This window comes from Mustela nigripes, chromosome 7 (assembly GCF_022355385.1).
Source record: "Mustela nigripes isolate SB6536 chromosome 7, MUSNIG.SB6536, whole genome shotgun sequence".
Classification (NCBI taxonomy): domain Eukaryota; kingdom Metazoa; phylum Chordata; class Mammalia; order Carnivora; family Mustelidae; genus Mustela; species Mustela nigripes.
Window position 1 is genome coordinate 1,875,235 of NC_081563.1, and position 16,742 is coordinate 1,891,976.

Consider the following 16,742-nt stretch of genomic DNA (forward strand, 5'->3'; position numbering starts at 1 on the left):
CCTGCGCCGACTCCCTGCCTCCCCTCCCCTGGCCATCGTCCTGCCCCTCTCTGGGCTGCAGGCCACAGGCGGTCACAATGGTCGGCTGGCGTCAGCCTGCGCAGGGACCCGGGGTCGCACCGCGGTCCCGCGCCCACTCCCTGGCTGCGCCCCGGCTCGAGGGCAGCGAGCGGTGTCCGGTGGCCCTGGGGCAGCGCGGCCATGGGCACGCGCGGGCCGCACGTGCTGGTGGACACCACGCCCGCCAAGACCATCCTGGTGTACCGCAACGGGGACGCGTTCTTCGTGGGCCGGAGGTTCGTGCTGCCGCGGCGGCCCGTGGCCACCTTCGAGGCGCTGCTGGACCAGCTCACCGAGCGGATGGAGGTGCCTTTCGGCGTGCGGCGCCTGTTCACGCCGACGTGCGGGCACCCGGTGCTCGAGCTGCAGGCGCTGCGGGCGGGCGGCAAGTACGTGGCGGCCGGCCGCGAGCCCTTCAAGAAGCTCGAGTGAGTGCGGTGCCCCCTCCCCGCGCGGCCCGCTGCCCTCGAGGTGCGCCGTCCCCCCTCTGCCCTCTGTGCGGGGTGACCCGGAGAGTGCGGCAGCGCAATGTTGCCCGCCGTGGGCTGTGCCCCGGCAAGTGCGGGAGGCACACCTGTCACCCTCTGCCCTGTGACCGGCCAGCGCGAGCGAGGGACGCGCACTGTCGCCCCTTCTCACGGTGGCCAGGCGAGCGCAGAGCCGTGTTCTGTGCCTGGTGACTCACCAGTGGGGCAGCACCCCTGTGCGCACAGCCCCCTCCTGCTGGTTGTGGCCGGGCTGGCGTCCACCTGCCCCCCGCCGTGTGTTAGAGGGTGTCAGAAAGGGCCTGGAAAGAGGAATGGGCGGGCAGTGGCCCTGAGGGCAGGCCGGCCTGAAAAGTCCACCTGGCTGGAAGATCTGCAGGAAGGGAGGGAGCTGGCCCTGCGGGGAGAACTGGGGAGCAGCTGGAAGGCAGGAGTCAGATAAGGGTCATCCTCTGCCTGGCTTCCCCCCTCCTCACGTGTTGGGCCATGCCTGGCTGGGCATTCCCGGATGAACGCACTCGCTAAGGTGTGAAATGCGTGGGTCTCCAGCAGAGTCTCCTGCTAGACTGGGGCCTTGTAAGCATCATCTCCAGAATCCTGGCCCATGAAGGAAGGCTGGCCCACAGCACAGACTGAATGTCTGCGGAGAGCAGAGAGACCCCCTCCCCAGGGTCTGCTGAGGTCAAGACAGCCGGCGGGAGAGATGTTAGCTGTCCTGGGGAGATACACTTGTGTGTGAAATCCTGATGGAAACGGAGTGGCCATATTCAACTTGTGAGTCCTGTTGGATGGCATCCCCTCAGAATGCCAGTTTGAGGCTTTTTTGTTAAGCCCGACGCTGGTGTCACAGTCCCTTTGAGGTCTTACTGCTAGTGGGCTTACACAGCACAGTTCTATTCATCTTCTCAGGAGTACTCCAGTGCTGCTTACAATTTCTCCGAGCTTTCTTAGTAACTGTCGTTATACAAGTGTCTCCGGAACCCCGAATTCAACCTTGCAGTTCTTCAACAAATAGCCGGCGTTCCCCCCTTCCCGTGGGGTGGAGTCCGGGTGCTGGAGAGGCTGTAAGAGCTTTACGATGCAGGTTTACGGGAGATAAGAAGCAAGTCACCATAACAGAGAGAGGGGTCACGACTATGAGAGGTTCTGTTTTGGAGCAGGGCCTCTGAAATGGCTTCTTTACAAAATGCAAGGGGGGGAAGCTCTTCCTTATCCTTCAGGAATTCCTCACCTGTGGCAGGATCACCTATTTCTTGTGTCTGCCTTTAAAAGACACACTGCCTGTGTTGGCACTGTTGCTAACTCATTTCTTTTATGGTGAAATGTATTGTATACACAGCAGTGTACACAATATTCTATGTAGAGTTTAAGAAAAATCTGTCTAAGCCACATTCGGGATCCCGAGAGGACGCAGCTGGTGTTTGACAACCTGCCACTTCCGTCCCCATCCTTTCCCACAGGTGACACCACTCTCCTGGTTTCTGTATCATCTTTCCATGATAATCGATCCTCAAAGGACAGATTTTTCAATGTTCTCATGTTTGTGTACTTCTGGTTTTCTGTTGGTTGCTTTTCCACATGATAATAAGCTGTGATTTTCATCCCCGTCAATAGTATGAGGCTGGAGGTCACTGGCCTCTGTGGTCATGTGCTCTTTCATGGACCAAAATGCCAGTTTACTTCTCCCATCTGTTGATGGCTAATTTGGGTTGTTCTAAATTTTATGCTGGAATAAATGAAACACTGTTGTAAACATTCTTTGGCTTGTCTGAAGTGCGTTTGGGTAAGACTCTCTCTAGAAGGGTGCATTCGTTACCTACTGCCATATAACCAATCACCCCAAGCTTTTTGGCTTAAAACAGCTTTATTTTCTCACAGTTTCTGGGATCAGGAATTCAAGAGCAGCTTAGCTGAGTGATTCTGGCTCTGAGACTCTCGTGAGGTTGCAGTCAGCATGTGGCTACTGTCATCGGAAGGCCGGACTGGGGTGGGTGCTTCCTGGCTCACTCTTCACCAGGGGGCAGGAAGCTTCACCCCTGCAGTGGGAGCCTCTTCATAGGTGACTTAGCAGCTGGCTCTCCCCAGCACCAGGGATCTGGGAGGGAGCCTGGCTGACGCTCCTCCTGGTTTTCTGTCATGCTGTCTTGTCTCTCTATCTGCTAGTTATCTTTGGATGCGGGATATTACTCTCAAAACTTATTGGCAGAAATAATTTGAGGCCTAGGGTGATAATGTCTTTTGCCAAAGTTGATTTTTTGTGTGTTTTGGCCAGATACCTGTCATCCACTGTTCATGATCACCTTAGTGCAATTTCAGAATATGTGATAATTTGGGCCACCCAGATGGCTTGATGACTGGATGGATCCCACTGGGGTCCCAGTTCACAAGTATGGATAGTTCACAAGGAGCCCCGTTGCTGGTGCCCTGAGCCAAGTGCTTCTGCCTGCTGGCCACAGAGCCCATCAAAGACATGGTTCAACCTCTCAGCCATCTGTCTGTGGGCAGCAAGCCCTGGGCTGCAGTGGCCCCAGATAGTAGGCTCACATATTTGGATTTTCTTTATTTCCTGGACCTTGGCCTGGTAATTCCTCATTATTTTGTTAGATGTCTTATGTTTTGAGAAAATGTTGTCATTTTGTCTGATTTTATTAGTTTTTAGTGGACAGGTTGATCAGAGCTACTTAGTCCAGTGTCCCCAGGGATGGAAGTCTTCTCTCCCTCATTCTTCATGTATATTTTTATGGATGGATGATTCTGTTTGAATGACAGGGTCCTTCAGTCCACAGAAGCTGTTTATCCTTCTCCTTTCTTTATTTGGGGAAGATTTTATTTTTTTATTTATTTGAGAGAGAGTGATAGAGAAAACAAGTTGGGGGAGGGGGGCAGAAGGAGAGAGGATCCCAAGCACACTTTCTGCTGAGTGCGGAGCCCAGCATGGGGCTCGATCTCATGACCCTGAGATCCTAATCCGAGCAGAATCCGAGAGTTGCATACATAACTGACTGCACCTTCCGGGGGCCCTGGAAGGTGTTTTTCTATTGTCTTTAAACTTCGAGGTTGTTGATGAGAAATCAGTTATCACAATTTACTTATTTGAAAGTAATATTTTATCTATTCTGGCTATTTAGAATGTATTTTCTTTAACTTCAGTGTACTGTGGTGTAAGCGATTTGTCCAAGTAGCCAGTTGATTGAACTCTCTGGAGTCTGGTGTGGTAACTTTCAACAGCCCTTGTCTTTAGAGGATGCCTCTGTCTTACACTTTCTGTGTTTTCTGCCTTGGAGTTGATGTGGGTTGGCCTGTCTCACCGACACGAACCTCGGGGAGTCCTCCTCTTTGTCCGAATTTCTCTCTTTTCTTTGGGCTTTAGGTACTTGGTTCACATTGATCTTTTGGCTAATTTTTCTGCTGTATATAAGATGCTATCAAACCAATTCATTGAGTTTTAACTTTAAACTAATTTTTCATTTCTAAAAATTCCCCCCTCATTCTTTTTCAAATCACGTGTATCGTTCTTTAGACTTTCTTGGTCCTGCATGTCCTTTCACACTTGCTTTTGCTGAAATATTGTCCTTGTGCATCTGAGATGCCTGTGTTGGAAAGCTGTTTCTATTTCCTGTTATTTTAGTTGTTTTTTTCTCAGTTGAGAGAATAATCTTGTTGGTTTACTTTTGACCGTAAGTGACTCCTTTTATGTGGATGTTAGTTGAGGAAATTCCTGCAGGGCTGAGATAAAGGTGAGACTCGTTGGAGAGGGCTGCTGAGCTGATCTTCTGCAGGCTGCTCACCCAAAGACACCCGGGGTCCAGGTAGTAACGTGGGACTTGGGAACCCACCCAGATAGTGTAATTTTGTGAGCAAGCTGGCTTGTGATCTGAATTCTCAATTGCATCTGCAAAGATGCAAATTAAACATCCTATTGTTTTTTTTTTTTTTTAAAGATTTTATTTATTTATTTGACAGAGAGAAATTACAAGTACACTGAGAGGCAGGCAGAGAGAGAGAGAGAAGGAAGCAGGCTCCCTGCCGAGCAGAGAGCCCGATGTGGGACTCGATCCCAGGACCCTGAGATCATGACCTGAGCCGAAGGCAGCGGCTTAACCCACTGAGCCACCCAGGCGCCCCAAAACATCCTATTGTTTTTGAAGGAAAATCTTAATCCATTGACATCTGAGTTGCCAAGAGGCATTGAATTAATGCCCTGACATTTTGGGTTAAGTTTGTGACAGCGCTAATCCTGCTAAATCCTGTTTGTTACAGCGAGCCTCACTGACAAGAACACATTCCTTCATAGATGTCCGATTTTGTGATGATTGTTTTCAGGCTTGACCATATGCTATATCATGATTTATATATCACTGTAACCAGCTGCAAACAGAATTATTGTGTCCTCCCGAAATTCCCAAGTTGAAACCTAATCCCCAGTGTGGGTGTTAGGAGGTGGGGATTTTGGGAGGTGAACCGGTCATGAATAGGATTAGTGTACTTGTAAAAGGGACTGGACAGCTCAATGCCCTTGCTGCCATGTGAGGACACACGAGAAGGCAGCCGTCCATGGACCTGGACGAGGGCCCTCACCAGAACCCAGGCACACAGGCCTCTCAGACTCCCAGCCTCCAGAACGGTGATACACAAATTGCTGTTGTTGAATCCACTCTGTCTGGGTGTCTTTACTACCATCACTCCAGTGGACTTTGACACTCCGTACCCTGAATTCTGATTTCCTACAGAATCCAGTGTTCAGGTAGCAGAATATGTTGCTACTAAAATTGACATTAAAATCCTCTTCAGTGTATGTATAATGAAGAGTATTTAATCCCCCCCCCCCAAACATTTCCTTGTAAAATCAGTCTGTGTTTTATGTATGAGCTGATGAGGAAGGAAGCCTGGAAGCATGGGCCAACATGCCCAAACATGCTCAGTACATGCTTCTCTTTCCTCTGTCCTGTGGGTCGGGGAGTTTTCTAATAGACCCTGTTAGACCTTTGATTTGGTGGGGAGACTGTCATAGTTTATTTGAAATGTTTTGGACACATGGTCGAAATACCGACACTTGGAGGCATTTCTCTTCCCAGATCTCTTCAGGTTTGTTAGTGTTTTCCATGAGGGAGACAGCGTGATCCTGTTCACTGGTAGGGGTGGGGAGTGGGGAGGGTCAGGGCATTTCCAGGTGTCCTCGAGACTCTGGAATCATCTGTGTACCTTCAGTGATGTACATAGATCGGTGCTCTTTGCTTGTGAAGTTCATCATGGAGAGACATTTAAATTTCATTTTCTTCACTACTTTTTAGATCAATGAAGTATGAAATCGGAATCCAGACTTAGGTGACTAAAGCTCTGACAAATCTTTTGGCTTGATTTCTGCTGGTATCAGTAAGCTAGCACTTGTTGGAATGTATGTTCTGTAATTACTGAGCCACTGGGCAGTTAAAGTTAATTTTCTCTAGCAAATAATCTTCTAATTGTACCACCAGCAAATGAACTTTGCAGTGAAACCTAATGATGTGTTAGCTGTCCTGGGGCTCTTCTCATAATAATGGCTGCAAAATGGTACATTGAAAAGACAAACACCATCAAGTCTGTATAGAATCCGATCATTATTCAAACCCTACATTTTCTGGGATGAATTAGAGATGAGGAACATAGGTTTTTCTTCTATAAAACAAAATATTATAGGCTAGTAATTATGCTTCAAAAAAAATGTCCAGTAAAGCCTAGAATTCATGATTTCTTTTGTGGAGAAAACTGTATTCACAAAAGAACGTAAATCAAGACATGGTGTGTGTGTGCCCATGACTGGGGGAAACTCCAGAGAATCTGAGTTATACCAGGAATTTTTCCTGGTTGCCTTATTATCAAAAATCAAATGTAATGTTTGCTTACAGTATGGAAGAGCTTTAAATCACACTATCATAGTTCGCCTGCACCCAACCTTTACTTCTGTCTCCTTTTCACCCGTTTGTATCCTGAGGATAGTGGGTATCAGGAAAAGGAGGCAGCTGAACCAGATATCAGATACCGGGAGTGTGGTCTCAGGGACAGAAGGCCTGGGTTGCAGTGAATCCTGGCTCTTCCTATCTCAGTAGCATTTAGCCAGTTACATGACCTTGCTGAAGATCTATGTCCTCATCAAAATGGGGTGAGTTCATAGCCGATGTGGTGCTGTGAAATTTAATGCATGCAGTACTTTAAAATGCCTGGATTAATTCAAATGGGTGGTTTCTTCCTTTCCTTTGTTCTCTGGAAGCAGCACCAAGTGACTTTGCACGTTAATGTCCAGTTTCTGCTCAAATGTCGGCTCCCCTCTTTCCACCCCCAAGGAAATCCACATCCTACAAAGCCCTTCTCCAAACACTGGCCTAAAGACTCCAGTTCACTGCATCTCTGAGGAATTAGTTTTTTTCTCTCTGTTGTATTTGTCAGTTTTTTGGAGTGAAACATTGAAATGATAAACAGCATTTTGTGTTTTTTGGTTGGATCTTTTTATGCATTAGTTTTTCTCCCCCCCCATGCTTGCTTGTTCACTTTTTAATTAATTAATTAATTAATTAATTAATTAACATATAATGTATTATTTGCCCCAGGGATACAGGTCTCTGAATAACGAGTCTTACATTTCCCAGCACTCCCCATAGCACAGACCCTCTCCAATGTCCATTCCCAGCCACCCTATCTCTACTCCCCCCACCTCCAGCAAACCTCAGTTTGTTCTGTGAGATTAAGAGTCTCTTCCAGTTTGTCTCCCTCCTGATCCCATTTTTTCCTTCCCTACCCCACATGGACCCCACACAGCCTCTCAACTTCCTCATATCCAGGAGATCAAATGTAATTGTTTTCCTCTGATTGACTTGTTCTGCTCAGCCTAATAGCCTCTAGTTCCTCCACATTGTTGCAAATGGCAAGATTTCATTTCTTTTGATGGCTGCGTGGTATTCCATTGTGTGTAAATATATACCACTCTTCTTTTTTTTTAGTTTTTAAAAAAAATTTTATATTTTAAATTTCTTTTCAGAGTTCCAATATTCATTGTTTATGAACCACTCCCAGTGCTTCACGCAATACGTGCCCTCCATAATACCCACCACCTGGTTCCCCCAACCTCCCACTCCCTCTCCTCCAAATCCCTTAGTTTGTTTCTCAGAGTCCACAGTCTCTCATGGTTCATCTCCCCTTTCAATTTCCCACAACTCACTTCTCCTCTCCACCTCCCCATGTCCTCTGTGTTATTCCTTATGCTCTGCAAATAAACAACACCGTATGGTAATTGACTCTCTCGGCTTGACTTCTTTCACTCAGCATCATCTCTTCTAGTCCCGTCCATGTTGCTACAAAAGTTGGGAATTCATCTTTTCTGATGGAGGCATCATACTCCATAGTGTATATGGACCACATCTTCCTTATCCATTTGTCCATCGAAGGGCATCTTGGTTCTTTCCACAGTTTTGCGACTGTGGCCATGGCTGCTATGAACATTGGGGTAGAGATGGCCCTTCTTTTCACGACATCTGTATCTTTGGGGTAAATACCCAGGAGTACTATTGCAGGGTTAGAGGGTTCCCCTTTCTCCACATCCTCTCCAACACTTGTTGTTTACTGTCTTGTTAATTTTGGCCATTCTAACTGGTGTAAGGTGGTATCTCGATGTGGTTTTGATTTGATTCTCCTGATGGCTAATGATGGTGAACATTTTTTTATGTGTCTGTTAACCATTTTATACCACATCTTCTTATCCATTCATCTGTTGATGGACATCTAGGTTCTTTCCATAGTTTGGTTATTGTGGACATTGCTGCTCTAAACATTTGGGTGTACACACATGCCCCTTTGTATCACTACATTTGTATCTTTAGAGTAAATACCCAGTAGTGCAATTGCTGACTTATAGGATAGCTCTATCTTCAACTTTTTGTGGAACCTCCATACTGTTTTCCAGAGTGGCGGCACCAGCTTGCATTCCCACCAACAGTGTAGGAGGATTCCCCTTTTTCCACATCCTTGCCAACATCTGTTGTTTCCCGACTTGTTAATTTTAGCCAATCTGACTGGTGTGAGGTGGTATCTCATTGTGGTTTTGATTTGTATTTCCCCGATGCTGAGTGACACAGAACACTTTTTCATGAGTCTGTTGGCCATTTGGAAGTCTTCCTTGCAGAAATATCTTTTTGTGTCTTCTGCCTGTTTCTTGATTGAATTATTTGTTTGTTGGGTGTTGAGTCTGATAAGTTCTTTATAGATTTTGCATACTAGCCCTTTATCTGATATGTCATTTGCAAATATCTTTTCCCATTCTGTCAGTTGTCTTTTGGTTTTGTTGAGTGTTTCCTCTGCTGTGCCAAAGTTTTCTATCTTGATAAAGTCTAAATATTCATTATTGACCTTGTTTCCCTTGCCTTTGGCGATGTTTCTAGGAAGAAGTTGCTGTGGGTGAGGTCAAAGAGGTTGCTGCTTGTGTACTCTTCAAGGATTTTGATGGATTTCTGTCTCACATTGAACTCTTTCATCCATTTTGAGTCTATTTTTAAAATATTTTATTTACTTAACAGAGACAGATCACAAGCAGGCAGAGAGGCAGGCAGAGAGAGGGGAAGGGAAGCATGCTCCCTGCTGAGCAGAGAGCCCGATGAGGGCTCTATCCTAGCACCCTGAGATCATGACCTGAGCCGAAGGCAGAGGCTTTAAGCCACTGAGCCACCCAGGTGCCCCTTGAGTCTATTTTTTAAAAAAATGTTTTTATTATACTGAGTGAAATAAGTCAAGTAGAGAGAGTCAATTATCATATGGTTTCACTTATTTGTGGAGCATAACAAATAGCATGGAGGACAAGGGAAGATGGAGAGGAGAAGGGAGTTGAGGGAAATTGGAAGGGGAGGTGAACCATGAGAGACTATGGATTCTGAAAAACAATCTGAGGGGTTTGAAGGGGCGAGGGGTGGGAGGTTGGGGGAACCAGGTGGTGGGTATTAGAGAGGGCACGGATTGCATGGAGCACTGGGTGTGGTGCAAAAACAAAGAATACTATTATGCTGAAAAGAAATAAAAAATTAAAAAAAGTTTTTATTAACTTTTAAATTTTTTTCAGTGTTCCAAAATTCATTGTTTATGCACCACATGCAGTACTCCATGCAATACGTGCCCTCCATAATACCCACCATCAGGCTCACCCAACCTCCCACCCCCACCACTCCAAAACCCTCAGATTGTTTTTCAGAGTCCATAGTCTGTCATGCTTCATCTCCCCTTCCAATTTCCCCCAACTCACCTTTCCTCTCCATCTCCCCATGTCCTCCATGTTATTCCTTATGCTCCACAAATAAGCGAAACCATATGATAATTGACTCTCTCTGCTTGACTTCTTTCACTCAGCATAATCTTCTCCAGTCCCATCCGTGTTTTTTTAAAATTTATTTTTTATTTATTTTCAGCATAACAGTATTCATTATTTTTTCACCACACCCAGTGCTCCATGCAATCCGTGTCTTCTATAATACCCACCACCTGGTACCCCAACCTCCCACCCCCACCCCTTCAAACCCCTCAGATTGTTTTTCAGAGTCCATAGTCTCTCATGGTTCACCTCCCCTTCCAATTTCCCCCAACTCCCTTCTCCTCTCTATCTACCCATGTCCCCCATCCATGTTGATACAAAATTTGGGTATTCATCCTTTCTGATGGATGCATAATACTTCATAGTATATATGGACCACATCTTCCTTATCCATTCATCCGTCGAAGGGCATCTTGGTTCTTTCCACAGTTTGGCGATTGTGGCCATTGCTGCTATGAACATTGGAGTAGAGATGGCCCTTCTTTTCACTACATCTGTATCTTTGCGGTAAATACCCAGTAGTGCAATTGCAGGGTCCTAGGGCAGCTCTATTTTTTAATTTCTTAAGGAATCTCTTCACTGTTTTCCAAAGTGGCTGCACCAGCTTGCATTCCCACCAACAGTGTAAGAGGGTTCCCCTTTCTCCACATCCTCTCTAACACATGTTGTTTACTGTCTTGTTAATTTTGGCCATTCTAACAGGTTTAAGGTGGTATCTCAATATGGTTTTGATTTGAATATCACTGATGGCTAATGATGATGAACATTTTTTCATGTGTCTGTTAGCCATTTGGATGTCTTCATTGGAGAACTGTCTGTTCATGTCTTCTGCTCATTTTTTGATGTGATTATCTGTTTTGTGTGTGTTGAGTTTGAGGAGTTCTTTATAGATCCTGGATTTCAGCCTTTTGTATTGTCATTTGTGAATATCTTCTCCCATTCCATGGGTTGCCTCTTTGTTTGTTGACTGTTTCCTTTGCTGTGCAGAAGCTTTTGATCTTGATAAAGTCCCCAAAATTAATTTTCACTTTTGTTTCCTTTGCCTTTGGAGACATATCTTGATAAGTTGTTGTGGCCAATGTCAAAGAGGTTACTGCCTATGTTCTCCTTTAGGATTCTGATGGATTCTTGCCTCACTTTGAGGTTTTTTATCCATTTTGAGTTTATCTTTGTGTATGGTGTAAAAGAATGGTCGAGTTTCATTCTTCCACACATAGCTGTCAACAAATTAAGCCAACTCCACACAAAAGAAGGGAAATAATAAAAATCAGAGCAGAGATCAATGAGATAGAAACTAGAGATACAGTAGAGTGCATCAATGAAACTAAAAGCTGGTTTTTTGAAAGACTCAATAAGATTGATAAACCATTGGCCAAACTAATCCAAAAGAAAGGAGAGAAGACCCAAATTAATAAAATTATGAATGAAAAGGGAGAGATCACAACTAACACCAAAGAAGTAGAAACAATCATCAGAAATTATCAACAGTTATATGCCAATAAGGTAAGCAACCTAAATGAAATGGACGCATTCCTGGAAAACTATAAACTTCCAAAACTGAACCAGGAAGAAATTGACAACCTGAAAAGACCAATATCTAGTAATGAGATTGAAGCAGTGATCAAAAACCTCCCAAAAAACAAGAGCCCAGGACCTGACAGATTCCCTGGAGAATTCTACCAAACTTTCAAAGAAGAAATATACCTATTCTCCTGAAGCTGCTTCAAAAAACTGAAGCAGAGGGAAAACTTCCAGACTCTATTTATGAAGCCAGCATTAACCCGATCCCCAAACCAGGCAAAGACCCTTCCAGAAAGGAGACTTTCAGACCAATATCCCTGATGAATATGGATGCTAAGATTCTCAACAAGATCCTAGCTAATAGGATCCAACAGTACATTAAAAAGATTATCCACCATGACTAGGTGGGATTTATCCCTGGGTTGCAAGGATGGTTCAACATTCACAAATGAATCAATGTGATAGAATAAATCAATAAGAGAAGAGAGAAGAACCACATGGTCTTCTCAATTGATGCAGAAATAGCACTTGACAAAATCCAGCATCCGTTCCTGATTAAAATGCTTCAAAGTACAGGGATAGAGGGAACATTCCTCAACTTCATAAAGTCTATTTATGAAAAACCCACAGCGAATATCATCCTCAATGTGAAAAAGCTGACAGTCTTCCCTTTGAGACCAGGGACATGACAAAGATGTCCACTCTCACCACTCTTGTTCAACATAGTATTAGAAGTCCTAGTAACAGGGGTGCCTGGGTGACTCAGTGGGTTGAGCCTCTGCCTTTGGCTCAGGTCATGATCTCAGGCTCCTGGGATCGAGCCCTGCATTGGGCTCTCTGCTCAGAAGGGAGCCTGCTTCCCCCCGCCCCACCTGCCTCTCTGCCTACTTGTGATCTATCTGTCAAATAAATAAATAAAATCTTAAAAGAAAGAAGTCCTAGCAACAGCAATCAGACAACAAAGAGAAATAAAAGGTAATCAAATTGGCAATGAAGAAGCCAAACTCTCTCTCTTTGCAGATGACATGATACTTTATTTGGAAAACCCAAAAGACTCCACCTCCAAACTACTAGAACTCATTCAGCAATTCAGTAATGTGGCAGGGTACAAAGTCAATGTACAGAAATCAGTGGCTTTCTTATACACTAACAATGAAAATACAGAAAGGGAGATTAGAGAATCGATTCCATTTACTATAGCACCAAGAACCATAAGATACCTGGGAATAAACCTAACCTAAGAGGTAAGGAACTACAGAACACTCATGAAAGAAATTGAAGAAGACACAAAAAGATGGAAGACCATTCCATGCTCTTGGATGGGAAGAATAAACATTAAAATGTCTATACTGCCTAGAGCAATCTATACTTTCAATGCCATTCCATTCAAAATTCCACCAGCATTTTTCAAAGAGCTGGAGAAAACAATCCTAAAATTTGTATGGAATCAGAAGAGACCCCGAATTGCTAAGGAAATGTTAATAAAAAAAAAAAACCCACATCTTCTTGAACCATAAATGACTCTTAATCCCACAAAACAAACTGAGGGTTGCTGGGGGGAGGGGGTTTGGGAGAAGGGGGTGGGATTATGGACATTGGGGAGGGTATGTGCTTTGGTGAGTGTTGTGAAGTGTGTAAACCTGGTGATTCACAGACCTGTACCCCTGGGGATAAAAATATATGTTTATAAAAAATAAAAAATAAAAAAAAAAAAAACAACAAACCAAAAACCAAAAAACAAAACTTGGGGCATCACGTTGCCTGATTTCAAGCTTTACTACAAAGCTGTGATCACCAAGACAACATGGTACTGGCATAAAACAGACACATAGGCCAGTAGAACAGAGTAGAGAGCCCAGATATGGACCCTCAACTCTATGGTCAAATAATCTTTGACAAAGCAGGAAAAAATATACAGTAGGAAAAAAGAAAATCTCTTCAATAAATGGTGCATTTTGAGTCTATTTTTATCTGTGGTGTAAGGAAATGGTCCAGTTTCATTCTTCTGGATGTGGCTGTCCAAATTTCCCCAAACCATTAATTCCCAAGACCATACTGTTTTGATAATTACAGCTTTGTCATAGAGCTTGAAGTCCGGAATTGTGATCCCACCAACTTTGGTTTTCTGTTTAAACATTCCTCCTGCTACTTGGGGTCTTTCTGGTTCCATACAGATTTTAGGATTATTTGTTCCATTTATTTCAAAAAAGTTGATGGTATTTTGATACAGATTGCATTAAATGTGTAGATTGCTTTAGGTAGCATAGACATTTTCACAATATTTGTTCTTCCAACACATGAGCATGGAATATTTTCCATTTCTTTTTGTCTTCCTCAATTTCTTTCATGAGTACTTTATAGTTTCTGAGTATAGATTCTTTGCCTTTTTGGTCAGGTTTATTCCTAGGTATCTTATGGTTTTTGGTGCAACTGTAAATGGGATGGACTGCTTAATTTCTCTTTCTTCTGTCTTGCTGTTGGTGTATAGAAATGCAACTGATTTCTGTGCATTGATTTTATCCTGACATTTTACTGAACTCTTGTATGAGTTCTAGCAGTTTTGGAATGAAGTCTTTTGGGTTTTCCACTTAAACTATCGTATCATCTGCAAAGAGTAAGAATTCGAATTCTTCTTTGCCAATTCGGATGTCTTTTATTTCTTTTTGTTGTCTGATTGCTGAGGGTAGGAATTCTAGTACTATGTTGAATAGCAGTGGTGATAGGGAGAGTCCTGCTGTGTTCCTGACCTTAGGGGGAAAAGCTCTCAGTTTTTCCCCATTGAGAATGATATTTGTTGTGGATTTTTCATACATGGCTTTGATGATATTGAGGCATTTACTCTCTATCCCTATACTGTGAAGAATTTTTGATCAAGAAAGGATATTGCATTTTGTCAAATGCTTTTTCAATATCTGTTGAGAGTATCCTATGGTTCTGGTTCTTTGTTTTATTAATGTATTGTATCACATTGATTGATTTGCAGATATTGAACCAAACTTGCAACCGAGGAGTAAATCCCACTTGGTCATGGTAAATAACTCTTTTAATGTACTGTTGGATCCTACTGGCTAGAATTTTGGTGAGAATTTTTGCATGCATGCTCATCAGGGATATTGGTCTGTAATTCTTCTTTTTAATGGGGTCTTTGGTTTTGGGATCAAGGTAATGCTGGCCATATAAAATGAGTTTGGAAGTTTTCCTTCCACTTCTATTTTTTGGAACAGTTTCAGGAGAATAGGTATTAATTCTTCTTTAAATGTTTAGTAGAACTCCCCTGGGAAGTTGTCTGGCCCTGGGCTCTTGTTTGTTGGGAAACTTTTGATAACTCCCTTAAGCTCCTTACTGGTTATGGGTCTGTTCAGGTTTTCTATTTCTTTCTGGTTCAGTTTTGGTAGTTTATATGTCTCTAGGAATGAATCCATTTCCTCCAGATTGTCAAATTGTATGATGTATAGTTGCTCATAATGTGTTCTTACAATGGCTTGTATTTCTTTGGGGTTGGTTGTGATCTCTCCCCTTTCATTCATGATTTTATTAATTTGGGTCCATTCTCTCTTCTTTTTGAGAAGTCTGGCCAGGGGTTTATTTATCTTATTAATTCTTTCAAAAAACCAGTTCCTAGTTTTGTTGATCTGTTGTACTGTCCTTTTGGTTTGTATTTCATTGATTTCTGCTCTTATCTTTATAATTTCTCATCTCCTGCTGGGTTTAGGCTTTCTTTGCTGTTCTTTCTCCAGCTCCTTTAGGTGTAGGTTTGGTTCTGTATTTGAGACCTTTCTTGTTTTTTGAGAAAGACTTGTATCACTATGTATTTCCCTTTCAGGGCCAGCTTTGCTGTGTCCCAAAGATTTCAAACAGTTGTGTTTTCATTTTCACTTGTTTCCATGATTAAAAAAAAATTATTTATTTGACAGAGATGACAAGTAGGCAGAGAGGCAGGCAGAGAGAGAGAGAGGAAGAGAAGCAGGCTGCCTACTGAGCAGACAGCCTGATGCAGGGCTCAATCCCAGGACCCTGGACCACGACCTGAGCTGAAGGCAGAGGCTTTAACCTACTGAGCCACCTAGGTGCCCCTGTTCCATGATTTTTAAAAATTCTTTTAAATTTCCTGGTTGACCCATTCATTCTTTAGTAGGATGCTGTTTAGCCTCCAGGTAATTTGAGTTCTTTCCAACTTTCCTCTTGTGATTGTGTTCTAGCTTCAGAGCATTGTGGTCTGAAAATATGCAGGGAATGATCCCAGTCTTTTGGTACCAGTTGAGACCTGATTTGTGACCCAGGATGTGATCCATTCCGGAGAATGTTCCATGTGCACTAGAGAAGAATGTGTATTCTGTTGTTTTGGGATGGAATGTTCTGAAGATATCTGTGATGTCCATCTGGTCCAGAGTGTCATTTAAGCCTTTATTTCCTTGTTGACCTTTTGCTTAGATGATCTCTCCATTTCAGTGAGGGGGGGGGGGCGGTGTTAAAGTACCCTACTATTATTGTATTATTATTAATGTGCTTCTTTGATTTTGTTATTAGTTGGCTTATATAATTGGCTGCTCCCATGTTAGGGGCATTGGTATTTAAAATTTTAGGTCTTCTTGTTGGACAGACCCTTTAAGTATGATATGGTGTCCTTCCTCATCTCTTCTCAGTCTTTGGCTTAAAATACAATTTGTCTGATGTATGGATTGCCATCCCAGCTTTCTTTTGATGTCCATAACATGGTAAATTGTTTTCTACCCCCTCACTTTAAATCTGGAGGTGTCTTTGGGTCTAAAATGAGTTTCTTGTAGACAGCATGTTGATGGGTTTTCTTTTTTTAATCCATTTTGATACCCTTTGTCTTTTGATTGGGGCTTTTAGCCCATTTACATTTAGGGTAACTATTGAAAGATATGAATTCGGTGCCATTGTATTGCCTGGAAGGTCACTATTACTGTATATTGTCTCATTTCCTTTCTGGTTTGTTCCTTTTAGGCTCTCTCTTTACTTAGAGGACCTCTTTCAATATTTCCTGTAGGGATGGTTTGGTGTTTGCAAATTCTTTCAGTTTTTGTTTGTCCTGGAAGCTTTTTATCTCTCCTTCTATTTTCAATGACAGCCTAGTTGGGTATAGCATTTTTGGTTACATTTTTAAAAAAAATTTAGTTCTCTGCATATTATATATTATGCCTGTCCTTTCTGGCCTGCCAGCTCTCTGTGGATAGGTCTGCTGCCAGTCTAATATTTCTACCATTGTATGTTACAGAATTCTTGTCCCAAGATGCCTTCAGGATTTTCTCTTTGTCACTAGGACTTGTAAGTTTTACTACTAGATTACAGGATGTGGACCTATTATTGATTTTGAGTGAGGTTCTCTG

General features: G+C 43.2%; 1 protein-coding gene across 1 annotated transcript in view; it reads left to right on the forward strand.

Annotated features, from left to right (window-relative positions):
* Window positions 1-201: 201 nt before the first annotated feature.
* Window positions 202-16,742, forward strand: part of DCDC2C (doublecortin domain containing 2C) — a 152,664-nt gene continuing 136,123 nt past the window's right edge. Inside the window, exon 1 of the mRNA XM_059407515.1 lies at window positions 202-488. Within this exon, the coding sequence (XP_059263498.1) occupies window positions 202-488 (287 nt within the window). The remainder of the gene's footprint in view (window positions 489-16,742) is intronic.